The 20,503-nt window shown below is 46.2% G+C and overlaps 2 protein-coding genes across 2 annotated transcripts; one reads left to right on the top strand and one right to left on the bottom strand.

Moving 5' to 3' along the window:
- Nucleotides 1-98: 98 nt before the first annotated feature.
- Nucleotides 99-9,530, bottom strand: kif4 (kinesin family member 4). Its single transcript, XM_068744690.1, has 30 exons — nucleotides 9,408-9,530; nucleotides 9,197-9,311; nucleotides 8,735-8,925; nucleotides 7,918-8,007; nucleotides 7,623-7,789; nucleotides 7,170-7,264; nucleotides 6,956-7,075; nucleotides 6,440-6,615; nucleotides 6,156-6,217; nucleotides 5,913-6,045; nucleotides 5,693-5,751; nucleotides 5,499-5,604; nucleotides 4,930-5,031; nucleotides 4,581-4,757; nucleotides 4,390-4,493; nucleotides 4,131-4,275; nucleotides 3,922-4,032; nucleotides 3,702-3,785; nucleotides 3,436-3,549; nucleotides 3,054-3,209; nucleotides 2,870-2,967; nucleotides 2,650-2,779; nucleotides 2,392-2,562; nucleotides 2,179-2,292; nucleotides 2,012-2,080; nucleotides 1,783-1,884; nucleotides 1,061-1,228; nucleotides 842-967; nucleotides 588-704; nucleotides 99-481 (listed from the first exon to the last, which is right to left on the bottom strand). Exons 1-30 carry the CDS (start codon nucleotides 9,528-9,530, stop codon nucleotides 269-271), a joined length of 3,738 nt encoding a protein of 1,245 aa, XP_068600791.1. The 3' UTR covers nucleotides 99-268.
- Nucleotides 9,531-11,721: 2,191 nt separating this feature from the next.
- Nucleotides 11,722-17,391, top strand: ammecr1 (AMMECR nuclear protein 1). Its single transcript, XM_068744902.1, has 6 exons — nucleotides 11,722-12,203; nucleotides 15,098-15,208; nucleotides 15,649-15,763; nucleotides 15,958-16,048; nucleotides 16,168-16,264; nucleotides 17,277-17,391. Exons 1-6 carry the CDS (start codon nucleotides 11,722-11,724, stop codon nucleotides 17,389-17,391), a joined length of 1,011 nt encoding a protein of 336 aa, XP_068601003.1.
- The last annotated feature ends 3,112 nt before the right edge of the window (nucleotides 17,392-20,503 follow it).

The raw sequence follows: 20,503 nt of genomic DNA, 5'->3' as shown, positions 1-20,503 counted from the left end.
GTTTATTTAAGACCGATCATAAACTATTAGACATCTATGTACAGAAACAGTAAAACTTTATTGTGTTATTTTATCTGAAACTAAAAACATCGTGTTAAATGATAAAATAATTGTGATAAAAGGCTGTCGTTTTCAAAACACAGAAGCTAAGCAGCCGAAAACATTTGGATCCGAAGTTCCGGTTATTCTCAAACCCAAACGGGCAGAAACAAAGATTCGAGCCGCTGCACAGAATCTAGACATCAGAATGTTCGCGTTCCTCCACCGCTTACGATTCCTCCCTGATGGGGGTGCATCCCGAAAAAAAACTGTTCTGATAACTCGTCAAGAGTTTCTTCTTCTTTTTCAGTAAGCTGACATTCATCTGCTCCTCCTCCTCCTCCTCCACCTCCTCTTCCTCCTCCTTCAGTCTCAAGCTTGGCTTCCTGATCAGCTTCAGGTCTGTGGGTGTGTGCCCCATGTCGTCGATCTCTCTGAGCAACTACAGTACGGAAAGGAGCAGAGCGGCGTCACTCTGGAGTCAGAGACGAGATGCTACGAGCTAAAACACGTTCCTCGAGACGGAGCGCAGAAGCATCGGGGCCTACCTTCTTAGTGGGCGTACAAGATGGCGGCCTGAAGAACGTGGTGTTGTCGGGGCTGACGGACGTGGAATCTTGAAGACACCCAGAGTCTCTGGAAACGCCTTCTATCTGAGCTACGTCCTTGAAAAGAGCAAAAAGACACACGCTCACGGGGACGGTTTGTTTTTCTGTCGACACGCAAACATTTTCTGGACCCTAACGTGAAGAGAAAGAATTAAATTAAACGTGTCGGGAGGAGAAACTGCAGGTGAACTTGCCTCAGCAGGCGGCAGCTTTTCCATGTTTCGACATTTCACCCGATCACAGTTGCAGTTCTCCCCGCAGGCCAGCCTTCTCTTGCGGCACCTGCACTGCTTGTTGAAGCAGTGACCTCGACACGCACACTGGAGACAGAAGCCGCTCATCAGTTTCCCATCGATCCGAAAGGATCCAGCTTTCCTGATCCGAGACGTCACAACAGATTACCCCCGACTTACCCCAGTTGCTTTTGGCCTCTTTGAGATTCTGCGTTCCTTCACAGGACGCCACTCCTCCTCCTCTTCTTCTTCTTCCTCCTCGTCCTCGTCGCTGGGAGACATCAGCTCCACGACGTGGACGATCTTTCCCCCCTGTGCTTTCGCAGTGCTGGGGCGCTTTGCTTTAGGCTTTAAGCAAAAAATAAAAAAAATAAAGTCAACGCACATTAAAAATAATCTAAACGACTGAATCAGAGAATGTCGTTTTAAAAACGCGCTTTCATTTTTCCTGAAAAACGTTCGCCGTTTCTCGACTGCTTGTCTGTGCTTTGAAGAGGGACGCTTTGACCTCAGGGCTTACGTCACTACTTTAACTACGGAGCGTTAGTCGAGCCATCGCTCGGAATATCAACAATAGAAACAAGAAGACAACTCAGTTCATGATCACAAGGACGCAGCGGCGTTCCAGGAAACACCCAATAAATCGTTTTCAGGAGGAAATAAACGACTCGTCATCGTTTGTCTTACATTTTATGAATTCTTTGTGATCAAAATGATCCTTCATTTTCTAATGCCTCTTCTTGAACAAAGGAATATCAATATTTCCATACAGGACAGGCTCATCTGCACCAAATTGATTATTATTCTATCTTAATGGCGTTCTACAGGATAACATTTGTCTTTTTGGCGGTTTAATATTGCACAGGTCTTAGCACACACCCCAGACATCCTTAATGACGCACCTTCGGTGGGATGTATTCAAACGAGTCGTCCAGGTCGTTTTCCTTGTTGGATGTAGAGGCGAGGATTCTCTTTGAACTTCCGGAGTGAAGCAGGGGGAGTTTCTGGAGGAAAGAAAACAAGAATGGTTTGATCCGAGCCCGTCACGCTCCTTAATGGACCTTTCCATGACCCCCCCCCCCCCCTCCCTCGATGCCAACACAAAAGACAAACGGCCGTCAGACCAGTCACCTGTCGGTACAGCTCATTCTGTTCTTCCAGTTTCTGGTTCTGCTCACTATATCTCTGCAGTTCTTCTTCCTAAATCGAAGTACAACAATCATAAGATTCATTTTCAGTCATTATTCAGCAGATTCTTTCCTGAGTCTGATAAAGCCCATCGGCTGGCGGAGACGAACCAGGACTTTGAGACGCTCGAGCAGCTCCTTCTCCTTCGAGCTCTCTTCGTCGCTCATTTTGTCCGACGCCTCCCCGATGGGTTGGTTCTGCAGTTGGTTAAGGAGGTAAAGAACCTGTGAAGAAGAAGAAAAAAGGGCAATAATAGAGATTTTTGTAATATCTATCCAAAAAGAGCAACTTGGTGCACGAGCAGAAGCGCCGAGTACCGGTACCTTCTCCTGGTGCCTCTGCTCCAGCTCCACGAGCTGCTGCTGGTGCTCCACGTCCATCGCCGACATCACGTTCCTCTCGTCGGTGAGCATCTTCCGTAAATCCTGCCCGTTCCCTTTCTCCTGCTTGATTTCACTTTCCAGCTTGGCACCGGCCGTTTTAGCAGAAACCAGCTAAACGGGAAGGAAAATGTCTTTTAGAAACACAGGCGGCACGGCTCCGCTTTCAGGTGCGAGCGGGAAACGTTTGGTCCCGTTCACCTCGGACATCAGGACCTTCAGGGCGCACTTGGCCTCGACGATGCTCGTGACGGCGTCTATGCGTTGCTTCAGGCGCCCCTCGCCGTCTGCGACGAGGACTTTCTGCTGCAGGTCGGCGATCTGGGCGTTCCTGTTCACATAGAAAACGATGAAGCCCGAACAGAACGAGGCGGTGAAAAACCCGCCGTGAACGCTGCGGCCGAGCTTCGGTCTGCTTCACCTCAGGCCCATCTCCATCTCCAGGTGCTCCACCTGCTTGCAGAGAGGAGCTTCCAGCGCCCCGCGGGTCTCCAGCTCAGAGATGATCATCGTCCGGCGCTGCATTGGGGGGGGGGGGGGGTTATTTGGAAACGGTTTCGTGCATATTCTTATTCTCGCGGTCGCCACTGGAGTTGAGATCTCACCCTGATTTTCGCCGAGGGTCGGTGCCCCGCCTCCATCTGCTGCTTGAGGTTGTTGATCTCCTGCGCCAAGACCTTTCTGTCTTCCAGCAGATCGCTGAGGTGGCGCTGGGCCTCCTCCGTGCTGACCATCACCTCCACTTCATTGAGAAACCACGCCTGATCACACAAACCCATTCAAAGAGTTCAAGCAAAAATTACTTGTGGAAATGTGTCGCTGACCTTTAGAACACTCAAATTCTCAAAAGCAGGTGCCTGAATAAGTCCAAAAGTCCCATTTAGAAACAAAGTCGGTGGCAGTTTGCAGCATGTTCTGCTTTACCGTTTCACACTAATCACGTAAAAGTCTTTCATGTCTCCAGACGCGAGAAACGAGCGTTCCTACCTTGATTCTTGCAGCAGCTCCTCCCACCCCTTTGTTATGCACATCTTTGCGTTTGTCCGCTACCTCACTTCGCTTCTGCAGAGCATCTTTCAGTCTCTTGTTCGCAGCTGCAGCCTATAGAGACAAATAAAAAGAAAAATAGCTTCCAATATGCTGCTCGGAAAGTTTCGATCAAAATATTCACACCCTTTAAATACGTGTTATTATTAAGCTGCTGAATATTTAATTGGAGACTTCGGGATTTGAAATAGACCAACGGGCTTCACCTCCTCGGTTTTACGACGCAGAACATTGGCCTGTTTTTCGAAGTCTCTCTCCAGCTTCAGTATCTCGTACTGGCGTTTACGATCCTGGAACGAAGCAGATGAAATGTGGGCTTCAACGAGGCCGAAGAATCACATTTAACAAGAAAAGCGTCTCGCAGAATTAGAACATTTGAAGGAGTGACTGTATGACCCAAACGCCGGTCAAACAAAATGTCCGCACCTTCTCCTTCAGCTGCAGCACCTCCCGGTCCTTCTTGTTTTTCCAGTCTCGGAATTTTTCGGAGTCGTCCCTCATCTGCCTCATCAGCTGCGTGCGCTGCGTCTTCATGGCCTGTGAGGACACGAGGACAGCGTTTCACACGCCTAATAAACTGCATTCAAGACAATCAATGCTCGGCGACGCCATCTGATCGATCAATCACGGCTCACCTGTATTTCATGCACCAGTTTGCCGACTTTCTGCACAGACGTCTCTTTCACTTTCAGAAGTTTGGACTGTTCCACGAGCTTCTTCTTCATTTCTCCAAGATGACCCTCGAGCTCCTGCAGCCTCTTCCTCCGCTGCTCGCTGAGTCTGGAAGCGGGAGAAGAACATCAGACGGAGGGAGAGCTCCGGCGTGAAAGCGTATCGGGATGGGTTTGCATTTTCACTTCAAACATTCCAAAAAGAGAGACGAAGAGTTCATACTTGGCCTGGTTTGTGTCTTTCTTTGCAGACTGAAGTGCTAAAATCAGATCCTCTTTCTCCTTTTGCAGCGACTCCACTGCCGACTGCAGAGAATGGACATTTTTCTGTCGGGATAAAACGCCCGGTGAGTGATACTTTAAACTTAGCGAGCGACGCTAAAGGCATCTTCCTTCCAGACTAAACGCCCTCACCTGATGCGCCGACTGCATCGGCTCCAGCTGCGTGTCATTTTGGCACATTTTCTTTACGAAGGCTTCCTTCAGGACCAACACGTTGTTCAGCTCGATCAGTTCTTTGGACAGCTGGGCCTGCCGCAGCGCGTGGCGGGTTGTAAACGCCTCCGGGGAGTCCTTGTCAACGGCGGCGTCCTGTTTAAACGTGTTAGCGGTGAGACGCATTTTAATTTACTTTAAAGACAAGTGTTGAATTTTTAACTGTCAATTAATGTCTGCCAGAAAAGGCGTCTCCACAGTCGGTCGGTTTAAATTAAAAGATTTAGTGAAGCTTAGGTAGTTGCTGAGCGTCAAACCGTTCACACACCGGTGACGGTTCATCCGATGCACTTTTACCGCCGGACGCTTCCGATGCGTTCTCTCCTGCAGCTATCGCATCGATGGAGGCCTCGATGCATGCGCTCTCATTCTTAGGCAAAAAGACAATAAAGCATTTGATGAAGGTGACAAGAACAAACAATATGCAGTCATAATTATTTAAGTTAATCTGTTCTGTAACAAGTCAAACGTCCAATAAGAAGCTCGGCACCAGCTCAGCACACGACCGACTCGGAATCCGTGCAGCATCATTTCTATGGCCTTTATTGAGGATCCGTATGAATGAAACCATCATGAAAAAAGATTTGACTGAGTGAATTCATGCGATTCTCTCGGGCCTGTCGAGGGGCTGGATCGGACAACTGAAGTGAGCGTTTCACTTTCTTTGGGATCGTGTTTTTGCTGAGGCAACCTCACTTTGGCAAATCATTACCCCTAAAAAAAAAAACTAACTCAGACTGTTATCAACGAAGGGAAAAAAAAAATGGAAAGGGCAAATGCAACAACTCAGTAGAGCCCTGCCAAACGCCGGATGAAAACACACGCCGACTCGCATACCTTCAGTTCCAAGATGATATCTTGCAGGCTTTTCATCACCTCGATGTTCTCCTTTAATTCTTGGTCTTCAAGCGCTTCCAACAATTTCTGAAGGTCAACTGAACACCTGAGGAAAAGATAAATGTAGACCGCGTCTCAGTATGAGGTGACGCTGAACAGGAGGAATTAGAAATGAAGACCCGCTATGAACTCACGCATCGTGGTGCTGCAGCTGTTCCAGTTTGCCCTGCAGTAGCTCGTTTGCTTGTTCCGCCTGTAGAATGAAATGGTCTCAGTGTGATCGACAGAAACACCATTCATGTCAATGAAGTTCTTTAACCATTTCATATTTTGATTTGTTGAAGTTTTCTGTCTGGTGCAAACAAACATCTTCACTCAGAGAGAGTTCTTTCAATGACCGCAGCTCTCGCTCACCATTATTATCTTCTCAAACATGAATGCCGTCTGTCCGGCTGCCTCGCTCAGCTCCCTGCTTAGCTTCTTATTCTCGTCCTGCAGGGCTCGATTCGCTACCATTAGCTTCGTCGCATTCTCCCCCGACTCCGACCTGTGACGGAAGCACTGAGTGACTGTCATGGATTTATTTTTTTGGGGTACTTTTAGTTTAGATGATGCATCTCTATGGTGGGAAACGGTTCACTGGGAAATTCCTCTTACCCAGATAGCACTGGAGCTACTCCTCCGCGGGCATGGAGTAGCATCACTTGCAGCTCCCTAACCTAGAACAAAGCATTCATTACATTATATCCACCGTCGTGTCCGGACTTTAAGCCGCTGCGTTCTTCACACACTTAGTTTGAACCCTGCGGCTGAGACGACGATGCATCTAGTTTATGGATTTTTACAGACTAAAAAAAAAGAATACACAATTCTGAACACGCATGACTGAACTGAACTGAATTTTGCAGCTTTGCTGCTTCAGGCAATGGAAAATTCAGTACCTGATTTTTCAAACGGTTCAATTCAGCAGCTCTGGGGTCGATGTTGACAACGGGTTTGTTTTTAATCTTGCGAGCTCTGTCAGCGTATCGCATCGTGTTGATGGTCTCCTCCATGTTGGAGTCTGCGGGACTGACGCAAGCGATCATTAAAGTGTGGCTGTTGCCTCCCAGAGAATCTGACGAAAGCGAAAAAGGAAACCAGTCACATGAGCGCATTACAGTCGATCGTTTTGCATCCTGACTGCTTTCAACATGGGGCTGTTTCGTGTAAGCTAATCAATGTTATTTTGTGTGTGAAACAATTAAAGTCTAAGGTTATATTTAGATTCATTTCAGCACAGAGAACAACAAATTATTTTCTTTAATAAGCAGCAAAACAAGTTTCATTATCTGATTTTAAAAAAAGCCAAGAGAGGTAGGGACTAACGGCTGGAAACACAATTTGATCCCGTCCTCAAAGTGAGGATGGCATCAGAGCTGACCCTAAAGGTCACTTACACTGACATCAAAGCTTACCTTGCAGCAGGCGGGTTAGCTTCGAGTCCCTGTAAGGAACAAAGGTATTTTTCTTGCTTTCATCCCCCAAGGCACTGATCACGTTACCCAAACACAACAGACCACGATTGATGTTGATGCCTGAGGATGAAATTGAACATCATCAAAACCGAAATGCCGTCATCAAGCCCACTTTTACAACACAGAAATGTTCAAGTCCACAATAGACCACTACCTTCCTTTAATCGCTCTCCCTCTGCTCGAGTTTTCTTCTGCCTCTCTGAACCAGCCAGGTCGACCAAGCGCAGTTTGGAAATGACAATGTCAGACCTGCAGCAAAAACATTCAACTCACAAAAGCGTTTTCGCCGGTTCCAGAAAATCCAAAACTCATGATAAAACTTCTGCCCAGAACAGAACACAAATATAAACAGGGCCGGACTGTGATGTCTTTAGTGACCCTAAAGGCATCTGCAACCTACATTTAGATATATAATACATCACAAATGGAATATTTAACTTCCTCTTAATCCGGAGCAAACTAATGCTTTTTCTGTGGTGGCGAAGTGCAAATGATACGACCCGAGTTATAGCATGGCTGAAAGCGCTTGATCCGGTATTTCTCTGTTTGCGTGTCGTTACCCACGCTGATGTTAAAAGCGACTCCCATAAGGAGGAATGAGGCTGACCTGTCGGCTCCTTTGCGCTGCTCTAACGTGATGGTGAAGATGGCGTGCGAGCGAGATGAAGCCGTGTTCATCGCCGTGGATCCCACAGTGCGAGCGGAATTTCCGAGCTCCAAACAATCTACCATCTCACCGTCAGTACGGACCACCGTCTCATTTAAACCCACAATCTGGAAAAGAGAAGTATATTCATACAAAACAGGACAACAATTACAAAAAATCTGACTTAAAATGTACGATAATCTCCAGAGAACAGCCGTCTGAGCATTCATTCTCACAAACATGTCAGCCAACTCACCTTAATACCATCTTTAGGGTCTTCCCGAATGTTGATGGCAGTTTTTTCTTTTGATGAACTCAGCAAGTCCAGTATATCTTCATTATAAATCTATGATAATAAAAAAGTATAAAAAACTTTGACAAATAAAATAAAATAAAAAAAACCAACCGACCATGAAAAAAAACAACTCAATCAGACGTGTATTTTTAACAGATTTTTGAATTCGTAAATGGAGATGTCATTGTTAAAATCTCTACCTGATCTCATTCTGGATCAGATGCAGGAGATATTTTGCATGATAGTTCATATCGGACCCGTTTATGACTGACAAGAAGCCTCTATTATAAGTAAATGTGATTTGTAATTTTTTTCGTATCCAGATCACTCTGAAAATTTAATGCGATCCCAGTAAGAATATTTTTCATCCAAATACATCCAGTATTTTGTCCGCGATCCTGATAAAAATCAAAAAGATAACCTCCTTGGCGGAGTTAATAAATCCGTTGACATGCTCCGATTTGGAATGAGATCTGGATGAATTCGGTGGTATGATAGATGTTCCCACCCTAAATGACCAGGGTGGGAATGTTTGGACCAATAATCAACCAAGATATTAAGGAGCAAACATTTTGACTGCAACGCTACCAAAGATTTCAGTGATTCAGAATCTCCTCTGGATCATCACAAAAACTGTATAATTTGTTTCTGGTAATGAACATTTTAGCAAGATCTATCTGTAACTTTCTGAGTTACGTTTCAAACAGACAGACAGATAAACAGCAGCAAAAGCAAGACCTCCTCGGCAGAGATGAAGATTAAACAACAATCAACCAACCTCCAGGTAGGTCACCGACAGACAGAAGTCCGTGTCTTCCCTCTCCTCCATTTGCTCAAATATTCTTTTGATAACACGAGGAATAACACCCACAGAATTATCCTTTTCCTGAGATGCTGTGTATGTCCCTCCCATGGAAAAGGTCTTCCCCGAACCCGTCTGTCCATATGCAAGAACGGTAGCGTGGTAACCTACGAAAAAGAACAATTTAACAAGGATGAAAGGAGTCAAAATGATAAAAAAAAAAAGGGATTTTTTTTTTTTTAATTATTTAAAATCAGAGTCCATTTTATTCTACTTTTTCCAATATAAAATATAATTGAAAACAGTGAGCTGTGAATAGGGAAGTGTCTGGTAAATTTATTAACAGTTTTGACATCTCAAAATCTATATCGTCACCAAGGGAATTGGGGGCATATTTTCGCACTGGATTCCATAAATCATGTTATTGATTGCAGCTACCTTTGAAAAGCCCATCCAGCAGGGAGGACACGGCCGTAGTGAAAACTTCCTCTTGCTCAGCAGTAGGATCAAAAACGTAGTCATACGTGAATGCTTTTTCTGTGCCAACAATAACCTGAAACAATTCATTTACCAAGATTTAGACATATTGTGTACTTGCACAACATGGATACAGTAGATAAATATCTATTCTTGAATGTTAAGAACAGACCTGTGGCTCCCCGGGAACAAAAGTGAGACAGGACTGACATCCTTCAAGTCTTTCTTTCTCAATCATAGGGCGACATCTCAAGGCAACCCGCACCGGGATCACCTTAACAGCCTCGTTTGTCATGATAAAAGACTCCTGCGCAGAAACGGAGGTGACGACAAATGCTTAGCTAAACAACACACCGTTTCTTTTTAATTCACTTCACCCACCACCAATGACAGAAAACAAACAAACAAATAACAACATCGCTCGCCCGTATAACCCTTCACTCAACAAACAAGCTACGCTGTGATTACCAAACAGTGAAAATCTCAATCTCCCTGAATTCAGACCGGTGCTTCCTGCGCCTTAGCCAGCTACAGTAAAAAGTGTCAGCGAAGAAGAAGGCTAACTTTACTTCTTTCGTTTGCCGGCTTTAATATAAGTAGCTCCGCATTCAGAGGTTCTCTTTGACGGCAAACGGTGCTAATATCGGGCAGATATCTTTACTGGTTGCAACTAAATTAATTAAAGGTTTGTTTGCCTACCTGTGAATACAGACGAGCGTCGATACAAAACCTTCAACAGCCCGCCAGTTTCAAACACAAAGCTCCGCCCCCTCCATCTTCTTCTGCCTATTATTTTATGGCCGAACCAACGCAGGTCGACAGCGTCACTGACCTCTACAGGACAAAAGAAGAAATGCAGCATTGATAACTTCAACAACAAGGATTTTTATTATAAATGTACAAAACACACACGTGGCTCCACCTAAAAGTGTTTTTTGTGATAAAAGTGATAAAAATGTCTTATTTTACTTGCTAGAGAAGTTGACACAATATGAAGAAGCAGATATAAACATTTTGATGCGAGTTAGGGAGATAAGTTCTTAGCTTAAAAAAATAACTAGCAAACATGGTATTCTGTTCTCGATGGACGGGGAGAATAGCTGGATACAAATGGAGCGATGACGGGGTCGATAGCGGATAGCAAGCTGGACTCCCGGCCAGAAAGTCACGGGTTCGAAACCAAGGCATATCAATTCTTTATTTTGTTTTGCTACCAATAGTTAGCTGCCCAGCTAACTGAAGACACTATGAGCTGTGATCGAATGAAAACACTCGTTACAAGCTAACATCCGGCCACTCTCGCTGCCTTTTATAGCGGAGGGACAGCGATACGCAGAAAGTGTAGGAAATGTGCGTAACGCGTTTTTCTGAATCCGCTTCCGGAGTGCCGACGACACCGATTATACCTACAGCCTACAGACCCCCCCCCCCCCCGACCAGCACTGAATGGTAGCAGCTGAGAGACGGGTGCGCAGCGAGGGTTGACTCAAACCGGAGGATTTCTCACGGTTGACCGGACTAGAACGCGCTTCTATATGCATCCGCATAAGCGGACGGAGCGCCTCCAAACAAACCTATAAGGTCTACTGAAAACTTTCGGCTCTCCATTTGACGCGGGGGGAGGAGGGGGGTTATCGGGGATTTTGTTTTTTCTTCCCTAAAGAGGTCTCAGAAAACAACACGCTGCAGGTGCGAACTGTAGTCGCTGAAATGACGCCTTTTCATTGCGCGACGCCAACCTCGCGTTGTCAGATGCCATTTTTTTTTTTTTTTTTTTTTTTTACTCCGCGTTATCCCATCGTCTGGAATTCCTTCACGCCGGGCCCGTCGTATAATTAAGAAGTTCCACTAAAGCTTGGTGGGAATGAAACGCTGCGCTGCCCGAGACGCGGTGCGCATTTCGTGCTGACGCTTTTATGGGTCCTGCTGCGCACTCAAGCTCCCGGCTTCCACTCGGAGGAGGAGAGGCGTGCTGCTGCTGCTGCTGCTGCTGCGGGGGCCACGGCGCACCGGGCTGTCGGCTTCACATCTGGACCGCCTGGCTACTGTCGTCTGCGGCCCGGTTCCGACTCACACGCTCCCTGAACTTGAAGGTTTTGCAGGGGAAGTCGCTTCGGGTGGCGGTGCGTTAGGGAGAAGCGGGGGCGGGGGGGGGACTATTCCGGCTGGGACTCTGCGTCATCGGTGATCCACCGCGGTCCAAAGCGTTGGACTGGTTGGACTACTCGTGGCTAAAGACCCCCGCTTATCCCAGATATGGGTTTGTCGCAACGTTTTTAAAGGCCACGCTGGGGTGACATCGCAGTCTGCTACCCCCACGTCGTTTATTTCATCGTCCGACAGAAAAAAAAAAGAGGAGTGAAAGTGGAGTATCGCCCCGTCGTACGTATCAACGCAGTGGGATTTCTCCGTCTGGTCGCGGCGGCATCCCCCTCCTCCCCCCACACCCCACACCCCACACCCCAACCCTTCCCGCGGTGACGGTTATGGGTCGGAAGCGGTGTGTCGGTGCAGATTGTTCCAAGATGGCGGCCGGGTGCTGCGGGGTGAAGAAGCAGAAACTGTCGGGATCACCCGGGTCGGGGGGTCCCGGCGGGGTGGGGGCGGGAAGCGGGGTGGCAGGAACCGGACATTGTGGCTCGGAGTTGGGGATTGGCTCCTCGGCGTCTGTCGCAGGAGCGGCTAGCGTTAGCAGAGCGAACGGCCTGGGGGGACCTGGGGGTAGCGTTAGCGGCGGCGGCGGGAGTGGTAGTGGCGGTAGCGGCGGCACAAACGCTCTGTCCCCAGCGCCGACCGGCTACACTTCATCCGGCCTCTCCCCGAATCTCAGCTCGGGTCCCGGCTCGGGAAGTGGAGGCAGGAAAATGGTCGTCTCGGCGGAGATGTGCTGCTTCTGTTTTGACGTGCTTTATTGCCATCTCTACGGATACCAGCCTCCGAGGACACCCAGGTTTACAAACGATCCCTAGTGAGTGTGTTCTTTTGTTGTTCTGCTCCATGTCAAAGCTCATTGATGTTTTCATTCATCAACATGTCTTTCACTGCACTTTTCACTGATTTTACTTTTGGTTTATATTTCAGATTTAGAGACACAGACGGTCACGTAGAAACATTTTGTACTTACTGTGAATTTTGTGACCAAAAGAACTTGCGATTCTTTTTGCTTGATTTTTAGCAAGTTGAAATTTGGGCCTTGTTTGAAGAGCGGCGGCCACTGGCCTATAGTTGCCACACGTTACAATGAATTACATTACAATGAATTATTAGAGGTCAGCAAAGCGAAATTGTATATAAATTAGATATGAATGTTGTCGCATCGATTTCTCATCGCTAGTCAGCGAAATAAAGATTTGTCGAGCCTGTTTGACCAACTCGAAACAACACGAGCTAACGCTGGTTAAGCTACGCGCTAATAATAGCTAGCTATACGAACACTTGTTCAAAAAGAGAGTGTGAAACAAGCAGTGTAATATTGTTTAATTTGTTGGCAACCTCTACCGTTTTCTATCGAGGATAAACGATTGAAACTACTACAATACAATACATTATGAGTTTACGGTAGTGTTTTATTTTTTTCATTTGCCCTCAATGAACCCTGGTGACTTAGCTTTGTTAGCTGTAAGCTACATTAGCTTAGCAACGAAGTGCTAATGAGCTAGCAGAAATAAGGTATTTGGTAATAAATGTATGGAAAAAGTCTGATTGTTTTCCCAGACAGATAGGTTGTCAAGTTATTCGGTCGTATTGGGGCACGTTTGGAATCTATATTTATATATATATATACTGTCGAATTGTGGGGAAACTTACTGAAACAGCTGATTTAGCATCGACCAACAAAGGAAATTTAGTTTTTCTTCTAATCAATAAAGTTAAGCAGTTTGAAGAATCTCTTATGAACAAACCTGAATTTAAAAAAGTTAGACAAATATCTTTAATACAGACATAGCGATGAACGACATATTTGAATGAAGGTGTTGTCGTTATGACCGGTTTAACAACAGGACTGGTTCATGCATATCTCGTGCCTGTAACCGCACTCCACAGAAACTGTAGAACCCCCCCACTTGTGCAAGCGGTGCTGAGTGATCTGACTGGGTGAGGCCTTGAAGGGTCTCTGCTGTAAATGGCCATTCCAGTGTTTTGACCTGTTATGGCTGATGAAACTAGACTCGTGTTCCCTCACAAAGGGACACATGTCGTGTTTTTAAACGTGTTTTCGACTGTAATCTGATTAATTAAAGTCTAAAGCAGGCCTACACCATGCACGATGTGAGATCTGGGAGGATGCAATCAGATGCTGTGTACAATGGATGGTATATGATTGTTGTTGCTCTCTGAGATAAATCCACTGTAATGTAAAATGTAAAATCCACTGCTCAATGTATATGTAAAGTACTTTAATAGATACACGAGCTGCTGAGTCCCTCCTTTTGGCGAAGGAACGCTGGCATGCTATGCAAAACCCAATCTATTTAACATCATTGTGTTGCAGGAACAAAGGCAGCATAGACGAGCGTCTTGTGACTGTAGTTTGATAAAATAGGGTTTTTTGCTACCCAATTCTGAAGAAAATATTAACTTTCATGTTAATATTATCATTCTATCATCATAATGGCTTTCTTCACTTCTGCGGCACTTTTTAATTTAGTATTCCCCTGTCATTGTAAATTATGCAGAAAATTTCCCGCAGCAGCGACATGGAGGAACGTTCACGAAGGACTCAGACACTCTGCACTTCACACATAATTACATCACGATGTAAAATGTTTCCCATAGAAATAAACCCCACCTGAGTTTCCACAGAAATTATGCCCCACCACGCTCTGCCAAGTGAAACCAACTTATAACCGAGCAAGTCAATCATGACGTGAATATAGAAGTCGTCCCTACCAATGTGAGAGAATGGGAAAATTCTCCAGGAAAGTTTAGCACACAGGGTCTCTGATTTCCAACTTTAATAGCTTAGAGACTACTACTTAGTGACTACGATCCACATGGTCTCATCGATCTATAGTTGCAGTGTTTTGTTCCATCCAAAGGTTCCCCTTAATTTGGCACAATGATTGATTAATTTGCGAGGAAACTGAAATAGAATTTGAGTGTTCAAAGAGAAAAATGTCTGCCTCGAGACTTGGCGATAAACAAAAACGGTAAGATTCAAATCCATTTGAATTCCTTCTCTAAATAGACCAAAACAAAACTGACTAAAAATGTCTCCAAGCTTCATGGTATTTGTTGCTGCCGGTCTTTCTGTGTGACTTCATGCAATTTTCCGTGAAAAATATTTAATCAGTTAAAATTGAGCTGATGCTCATTTAAAGCAGATGGACCTCCAGTGTTCTGTGATAGCAACACCTTCTGATTGGTTATAAAACCAGTAATCCAGACGCTCTGTTTGCCCGTAAACCGGAGGTACAGGAAGGCCCTCCTGTCTTTTCTCAAAAACGAATTTATCTGTTTTCCTGGAATCGCGTTCTGCAAATGATAAGAAATACACTTTTGTTTACGGGTTGGCCTCCGATTGAAGTGCCGTTATTCTGTCAGATATGCATTCGTCATGGCAACGGCTCTCCGTTTTGAACAATTTTAGTACATGTTGACTGCGATGACTACAAACGCTGCCACATATTGTCCTGCGATTCATGCGGGGAACATTACTCGTGCAAACCCAACGGATGAACTTTAAGACTCGTCACCATTGAGTGAGACATTTTGGCTACTGCTTGGTCTTATTGTTTATGAGGGATTAGCTTCGTGCCGGACCACGGCGTGCCATCTGTGGCATACTGAAGCAGAATAAGTTCATGTACATTTTGTTTGTGTGTGACCTCTTCTCTAATGTGGCGTCTTGTTGCTTTTCAGCCCGCTGTTTGTCACGTGGAAAATAGGCAGAGACAAGCGGTTGCGGGGTTGTATAGGTACATTTTCTGCCATGAATCTGCACTCAGGACTCAGGGAGTACACCCTTACCAGGTGAGTTGTTGTTCCACCTGTAGCCTGAATGCTGTGACCGAGCATGAGCGCAGATAATTAGATTACTCGGAAATTCAAACCATCAACTTGGACATTGGACTCAAGTCTCATATCAAGGGTGACCTTGTAATAGGAGTATTACTAAATGACCGAAATTCTCTGCTTATTGTTTGAATTCCTCGCAGCTGACCTGTAGACACTCATTCCAAACGGCTCAGAAGCCGAGATCGGGGTTCACGCTGCAACCACGCCGGCCTCCATATGTTCATAGGTCATCCGGCTGGTTGATCCTTCATCCCGAGTGGAAAAACAAAAACCTTTTGAATGCATCGCATTACATGTTTAGACCTGGTAGTCAAACTCTTTGAGCTCTTGATAGCTGACTTCGATACCGTTATTCTGAATTGCCTCTTACACGCGAATGCTTTCTGTGTCGGCAGTGCCCTTAAAGACAGCCGCTTCCCCCCTATGACAAGGGATGAGCTGCCTCGCCTCTTCTGCTCAGTGTCTCTTCTCACCAACTTTGAAGACGTCGGTGATTACCTTGACTGGGAGGTGAGGAGGCGCGAGATGACGCGTGTTCCAATGCTGAAATTGTCATTCATGGAATGTATCGCGTTGTGTTTCATGCACGAAGCAACAAATCCAAAGCGATTGCCTTTGACTCTGCAAAACACGGCCTTCAACTTTTGATTTTAGCTTCATGAATTGAGGATTTTCTAACATGGTTTTGCTGTCTCGAATCCTAGGTGGGTGTTCACGGTATTAGGATAGAGTTTTTCAATGAAAAAGGATCAAAACGCACCGCCACCTACCTACCAGAGGTTGCAAAGGAGCAAGGTGAGAGCGCTTCCTTTGGCCATTACTTTTAGCTTTGTAGGAAGACAAGAGTTATGGATGGAGATGTCGCGTCTCACACGAAAAGGGATGAAAGCTGTCACTCTTTTATATTTCTAAAGGTTGGGACCACATTCAAACCATAGATTCCTTACTACGAAAGGGAGGTTACAAAGCTCCCATCACAAATGACTTCAGGAAGACTATAAAGCTAACCAGGTGAGAGTGCTCGATTACCCACAGACATATTCTGACGTCATGTTGAGTTGCCACTGGCGCACGTTTTGTTTGCTAGAAGTTTCTCGTTTAAATCCACACGCGCCTAAACATAAAACGGGACCAAAAATCACCAACAAATGCACGCCGTGTTTTTTTTAAGACGTGGCCATACTGTAGAAACTACAATATCTAACCGAAAGGGCTGAAACTGTTGAGAAATGGATGCTCAAACATGAAACCCTCCCAAAATAACAGACAGGACATGGCAGACGTGTAATAGTCTGTTACGCACAAACTAAAGGAAAGATTTGTTTGATCTCTTGAACGCTAACCTGGTACATTCCAGAAATGGCTCCGTGTGTTTGCGTTCCAGGAAGTGACTCGGATGTGAAGCGAAACGTATACGATCTCATCTTTACAACGTAGACATGAGTCCCTTTCGTTTGTGTCCTTAGATCAGGTACATATCCCGTTTGTGGCCACGTGACAAATGGCGAGCGATGTCACCGTCAGCTGGGCCCCCCCAGCAGCAAAATGACCAGACGGGAGAGACGACTCTTGACGCCGCCCGCCAGTTGGCCAGGCCGGGGGGGTTAGCAAGTTATACCGCAGAGATTCCACAGGAAGCATTTGATTTAAAGATTTGAAAGCCCCTCGTTGCAGAAATGGAGACCCTTATCAGCAAAAAAAGAAACTCAAATGTATGTAAGGGAAGATTCTTTCAAATCAAACCCCCCCCCCCCCCCCCCAAGCACAGGATCTCCCTGCTTCTGCTTTTAACTTCTAAAAGTGTTTTCATTTTGCTGCTAGCGAAATGTTAGTGACCGAAAAAAGATGAAAAAAAAGGAGCTGATAGACGTTAAACAGAGAGGGCGAGGGATGAACCCCCCTCCTGGCGGTGCGGGTCTGAAGTGCTTCCATCTCGACCAGATCCAGGTTTTTCATAAGGAGGGAACAGGGTTCTGTCTCTTGTTCCGCACCAGAACGTTAACACATCTCCTCTCACCTCCAGGTACCGTAGTGAGAAGATGACGATGGGTTATGCAGAGTACATCGCCCACCGCCAGCACCATCACTACCAGAACGGCATTGGGCACCCTCTACCCCCCTACAACCATTATTCCTGACAGCGAGCCGCATGACCAATCACTGGACCTCTCCGCGGGCCTTTTCCCAGGCGAGCCCGCCCCCTCCTGGTCTAGCTATTTCTACTACTGTACCATTTTATGATGATAGTTTCCGTTGCCATGCTGGCCGTCTCCCAGACGTTGACATGGCAACGGGTGGCAAACGAAGCATCGTTTGATTTCGGCAAGAATTCCACAATTTCTTTCATTCGCCTGTGGTTACGTTTTTGCAGCATACTTATACCTTTAGCTACCCCCCCCCCCGCCCCTTTTTCATCCTATGTTTGAAAATTGAATACTATTTTATTCAGCAAACCTTATCAGGTGTTTGATTCTGTGGATGGAAGGAGGTCTCTTATGATGGATTCGTCTTTCTCCTGTTTTTTTTTTTTTAGGCTTCGCTTTGATTTTACGTTTACCAAAAAAAAGAAAGTATCTTTTACCATTATGTTCTTTATGTCCTATCCGGACATATAACATGTAGCAGGCCAACTGGAGTTCTTACAGGCTGCGTTGTCTCGATTCCAACCGCTCAGAAAAAACAAAGGTTGACCGTCGAGGTTGTTGTTGCCTTGCTCGCTTATGTAGAACTACACATATATATATATATATATATATATATATATTGGGATCTGTGTCCTCAAGTATGGGTAGTAGGATTATGATGCCCTTTGACCAGCCTTTGCTGGTGGTGAGTGTGCGTTTCTATTTCTGTGTGGATACAGAAGATTGGTCTGGTGATATGGGAAAAACCAGGAAGAGCAAATTACAAATTGGATTTTTTTCAAAAGGATTCTTGAAAACCATTATTATTATTTTTTTAGGGTGGAAGCCTCCTCGCTGGTGTTTTGTCGCGTTTCTGGTGGAACCCATAAACCTTAAATTATGTTGTTTTGACCAGAGCTTGCCGCTGGGCTCGCTCTTTCTTTTGATCTTATCTGTTAAAGTCCCGGAGAAAGCCATTCTGTCTGAGGGGGGACGAGCTCGGGGGACGAGCAGGCGAATCCAAGGCTCACTAGAAGGGGTTAAAAAGACCCCCCCCCCCCCCCCCCTATGTGCATGACCATCGACCCTCTGAATGCAAACCGCACCAGTCGGCCTCGGGTGCGATGCTGCACCGCTGAAGAGTTTCAAACCGGTTCGCTCGTTCCTTCCTCAGATGTCTTTGTCGATTTTGTCACCGTGGAAACGACGTCTTTGCCTTTTCAGAGCGTCCCCGACCCTTTTCGTCAGGTCGTCGCAGCAGGACGCATCGATGCCTCTGGATGACGTACAATTCTCCCGAATCATGTCGGGTGTCATTTTAAGCTCGTAGATTTAGCCGCTGAAACTTCACTAGCGTGGATCGGTTCTCTGACCGGTTCTCTGACGCTGTCCGGCCAGAACCCCGTTGCTCTGTGTGCGTCCGACACAAGGAACCGATTAGATCCGCGTTCTGTTTGGTCAGCTGTTGGAGCAGAATCTCCGTATGGGGGCCCGAGCGACTTGGAGTTCAGGTCTACAAATAAAAAAAGCCAGGGCTTTGTAGGAACTTGAAGAAGCCATTTCTCATGCTAATGTTACTTCTCGCGTTCGTGTGCGCGCACATACACACACACGTTGCTATTTGGAGTCACTTTTCCAGAATGTACGACCCGAATGCGGATTATCTGGATGATCTCCTGATTTGGGTTCAGTTTAGTTTTGCAAGCTGGACGTTTCGCGAGGTTCTCGTTACTTGCTCGGTATCTTTCCGCGTAACAGTCTTCACTTAAACGACAGGTTCTTTTTTTCTTTATGCAAAATGTCAAGGGCTTTAGGGACTCCATCCACAGTAACCCGAAATGACCTAGATTTAAGTTGTGTTGCCTTAAATGAACGATACATTAAGCAGTGGACCAGTAAGACGCCGCCCCGAGTGCTCCTCGCTCGGCGCTTTCCCCCGCCTCCATCCTCGCACCCACAGCGCAGGAAAAGGGCCTTATGACGTCTCCCCCACACTGAAATGCTGTTGCTCATACCGCCTGAGACGCACGGCGGCTCCTGTGAGCCTGCAGTCTCCTGTTTGCTCACGTCTTCTTCCGACAGAAAGTCACTCTCTTTACAGTAAGGGGGGGGGAAGCGGCGTGCACGTGTTCCACGTGACATCGGAGCAGTCGGGGCTGCCTTTCCTGGTCCGCTTGGTACAGCACAACCTGAATTTCTCTGCTGCAAAACCAAATTGACCATGCTCTTTTTACATCTATCTTTGTGTACACATGCAATGCGTTTGGTTGCATGTAGGTATGAGTATGAGACCTATGGTTTTATCCGCGATATGCTTGATCCTACCTATGGCTTAGAAACTCTTGCTAACCATTAAGAGATTTAAAAACAAACACGGTGCTATCAGACCTCATATTGGGGTGGTCACAACTAGTGACTGGTCATGCGGACTCATTTCTTTTATTTTAATTTTTTTTCATATCATACTTAAAGATGCTGCGTGTAGGATTTGCTCTTGGGTGCGTTTCTGTGAAGCGAGGCGTCGCAGTGCATTTCACACTTGAAGGATGCGACTGATGCTAACCGTAGCCTCGTGAATGCGAGCAGACATGAAGTCCTATGTGGGGGGAAGGGATTTTAGGATCAGTTCCCTATGGGAAAAGCCAGATGGGTAGTCTTAGAAACCATATGAAGAAGAAAAAGTTTTAGCAGCAAACCCGTATGGGGGGGGGGGGGGCATGGAATGTACTGTTAACGATCGCCGCTCCGACTTCGCAGCAGGTTACCGAGAGAAGATCCTACATGCTACCTTTTACTATCCTTGATATATGCAGATCTGTTGAACAGGTGTTTGTGTTTCCCACCAGTGCAAAATCAATGCCCTTGCAGGTTTGAAAGGACAAGAAGTCACACACAGCCTCACCTTGCTCGGTTACCCCCCCCCCCACACACACACACACTCTCACACCGTGGCCTCGTTTGTCACGGTGTGATTTGTGTCGTTCACTAGATGGCGGTGGTTTAGTGGTTGTTCCCTCCCCTGGGGAGTCGGGACGCTGCGTTGCCGAGCACATCCTTCAGCTGCTGACCTCCGAAACGGTCCCGTCGCCGAGGCTCCAGCGGCCTCGGCGACTGCGTCAAAGGCAAG

The sequence above is a fragment of the Brachionichthys hirsutus genome, chromosome 10 (genome assembly GCF_040956055.1).
Source record: "Brachionichthys hirsutus isolate HB-005 chromosome 10, CSIRO-AGI_Bhir_v1, whole genome shotgun sequence".
NCBI classification, from domain to species: domain Eukaryota; kingdom Metazoa; phylum Chordata; class Actinopteri; order Lophiiformes; family Brachionichthyidae; genus Brachionichthys; species Brachionichthys hirsutus.
Note: the sequence above shows the minus strand (reverse complement) of the source record. Positions and strands in the feature narration are given on the sequence as shown.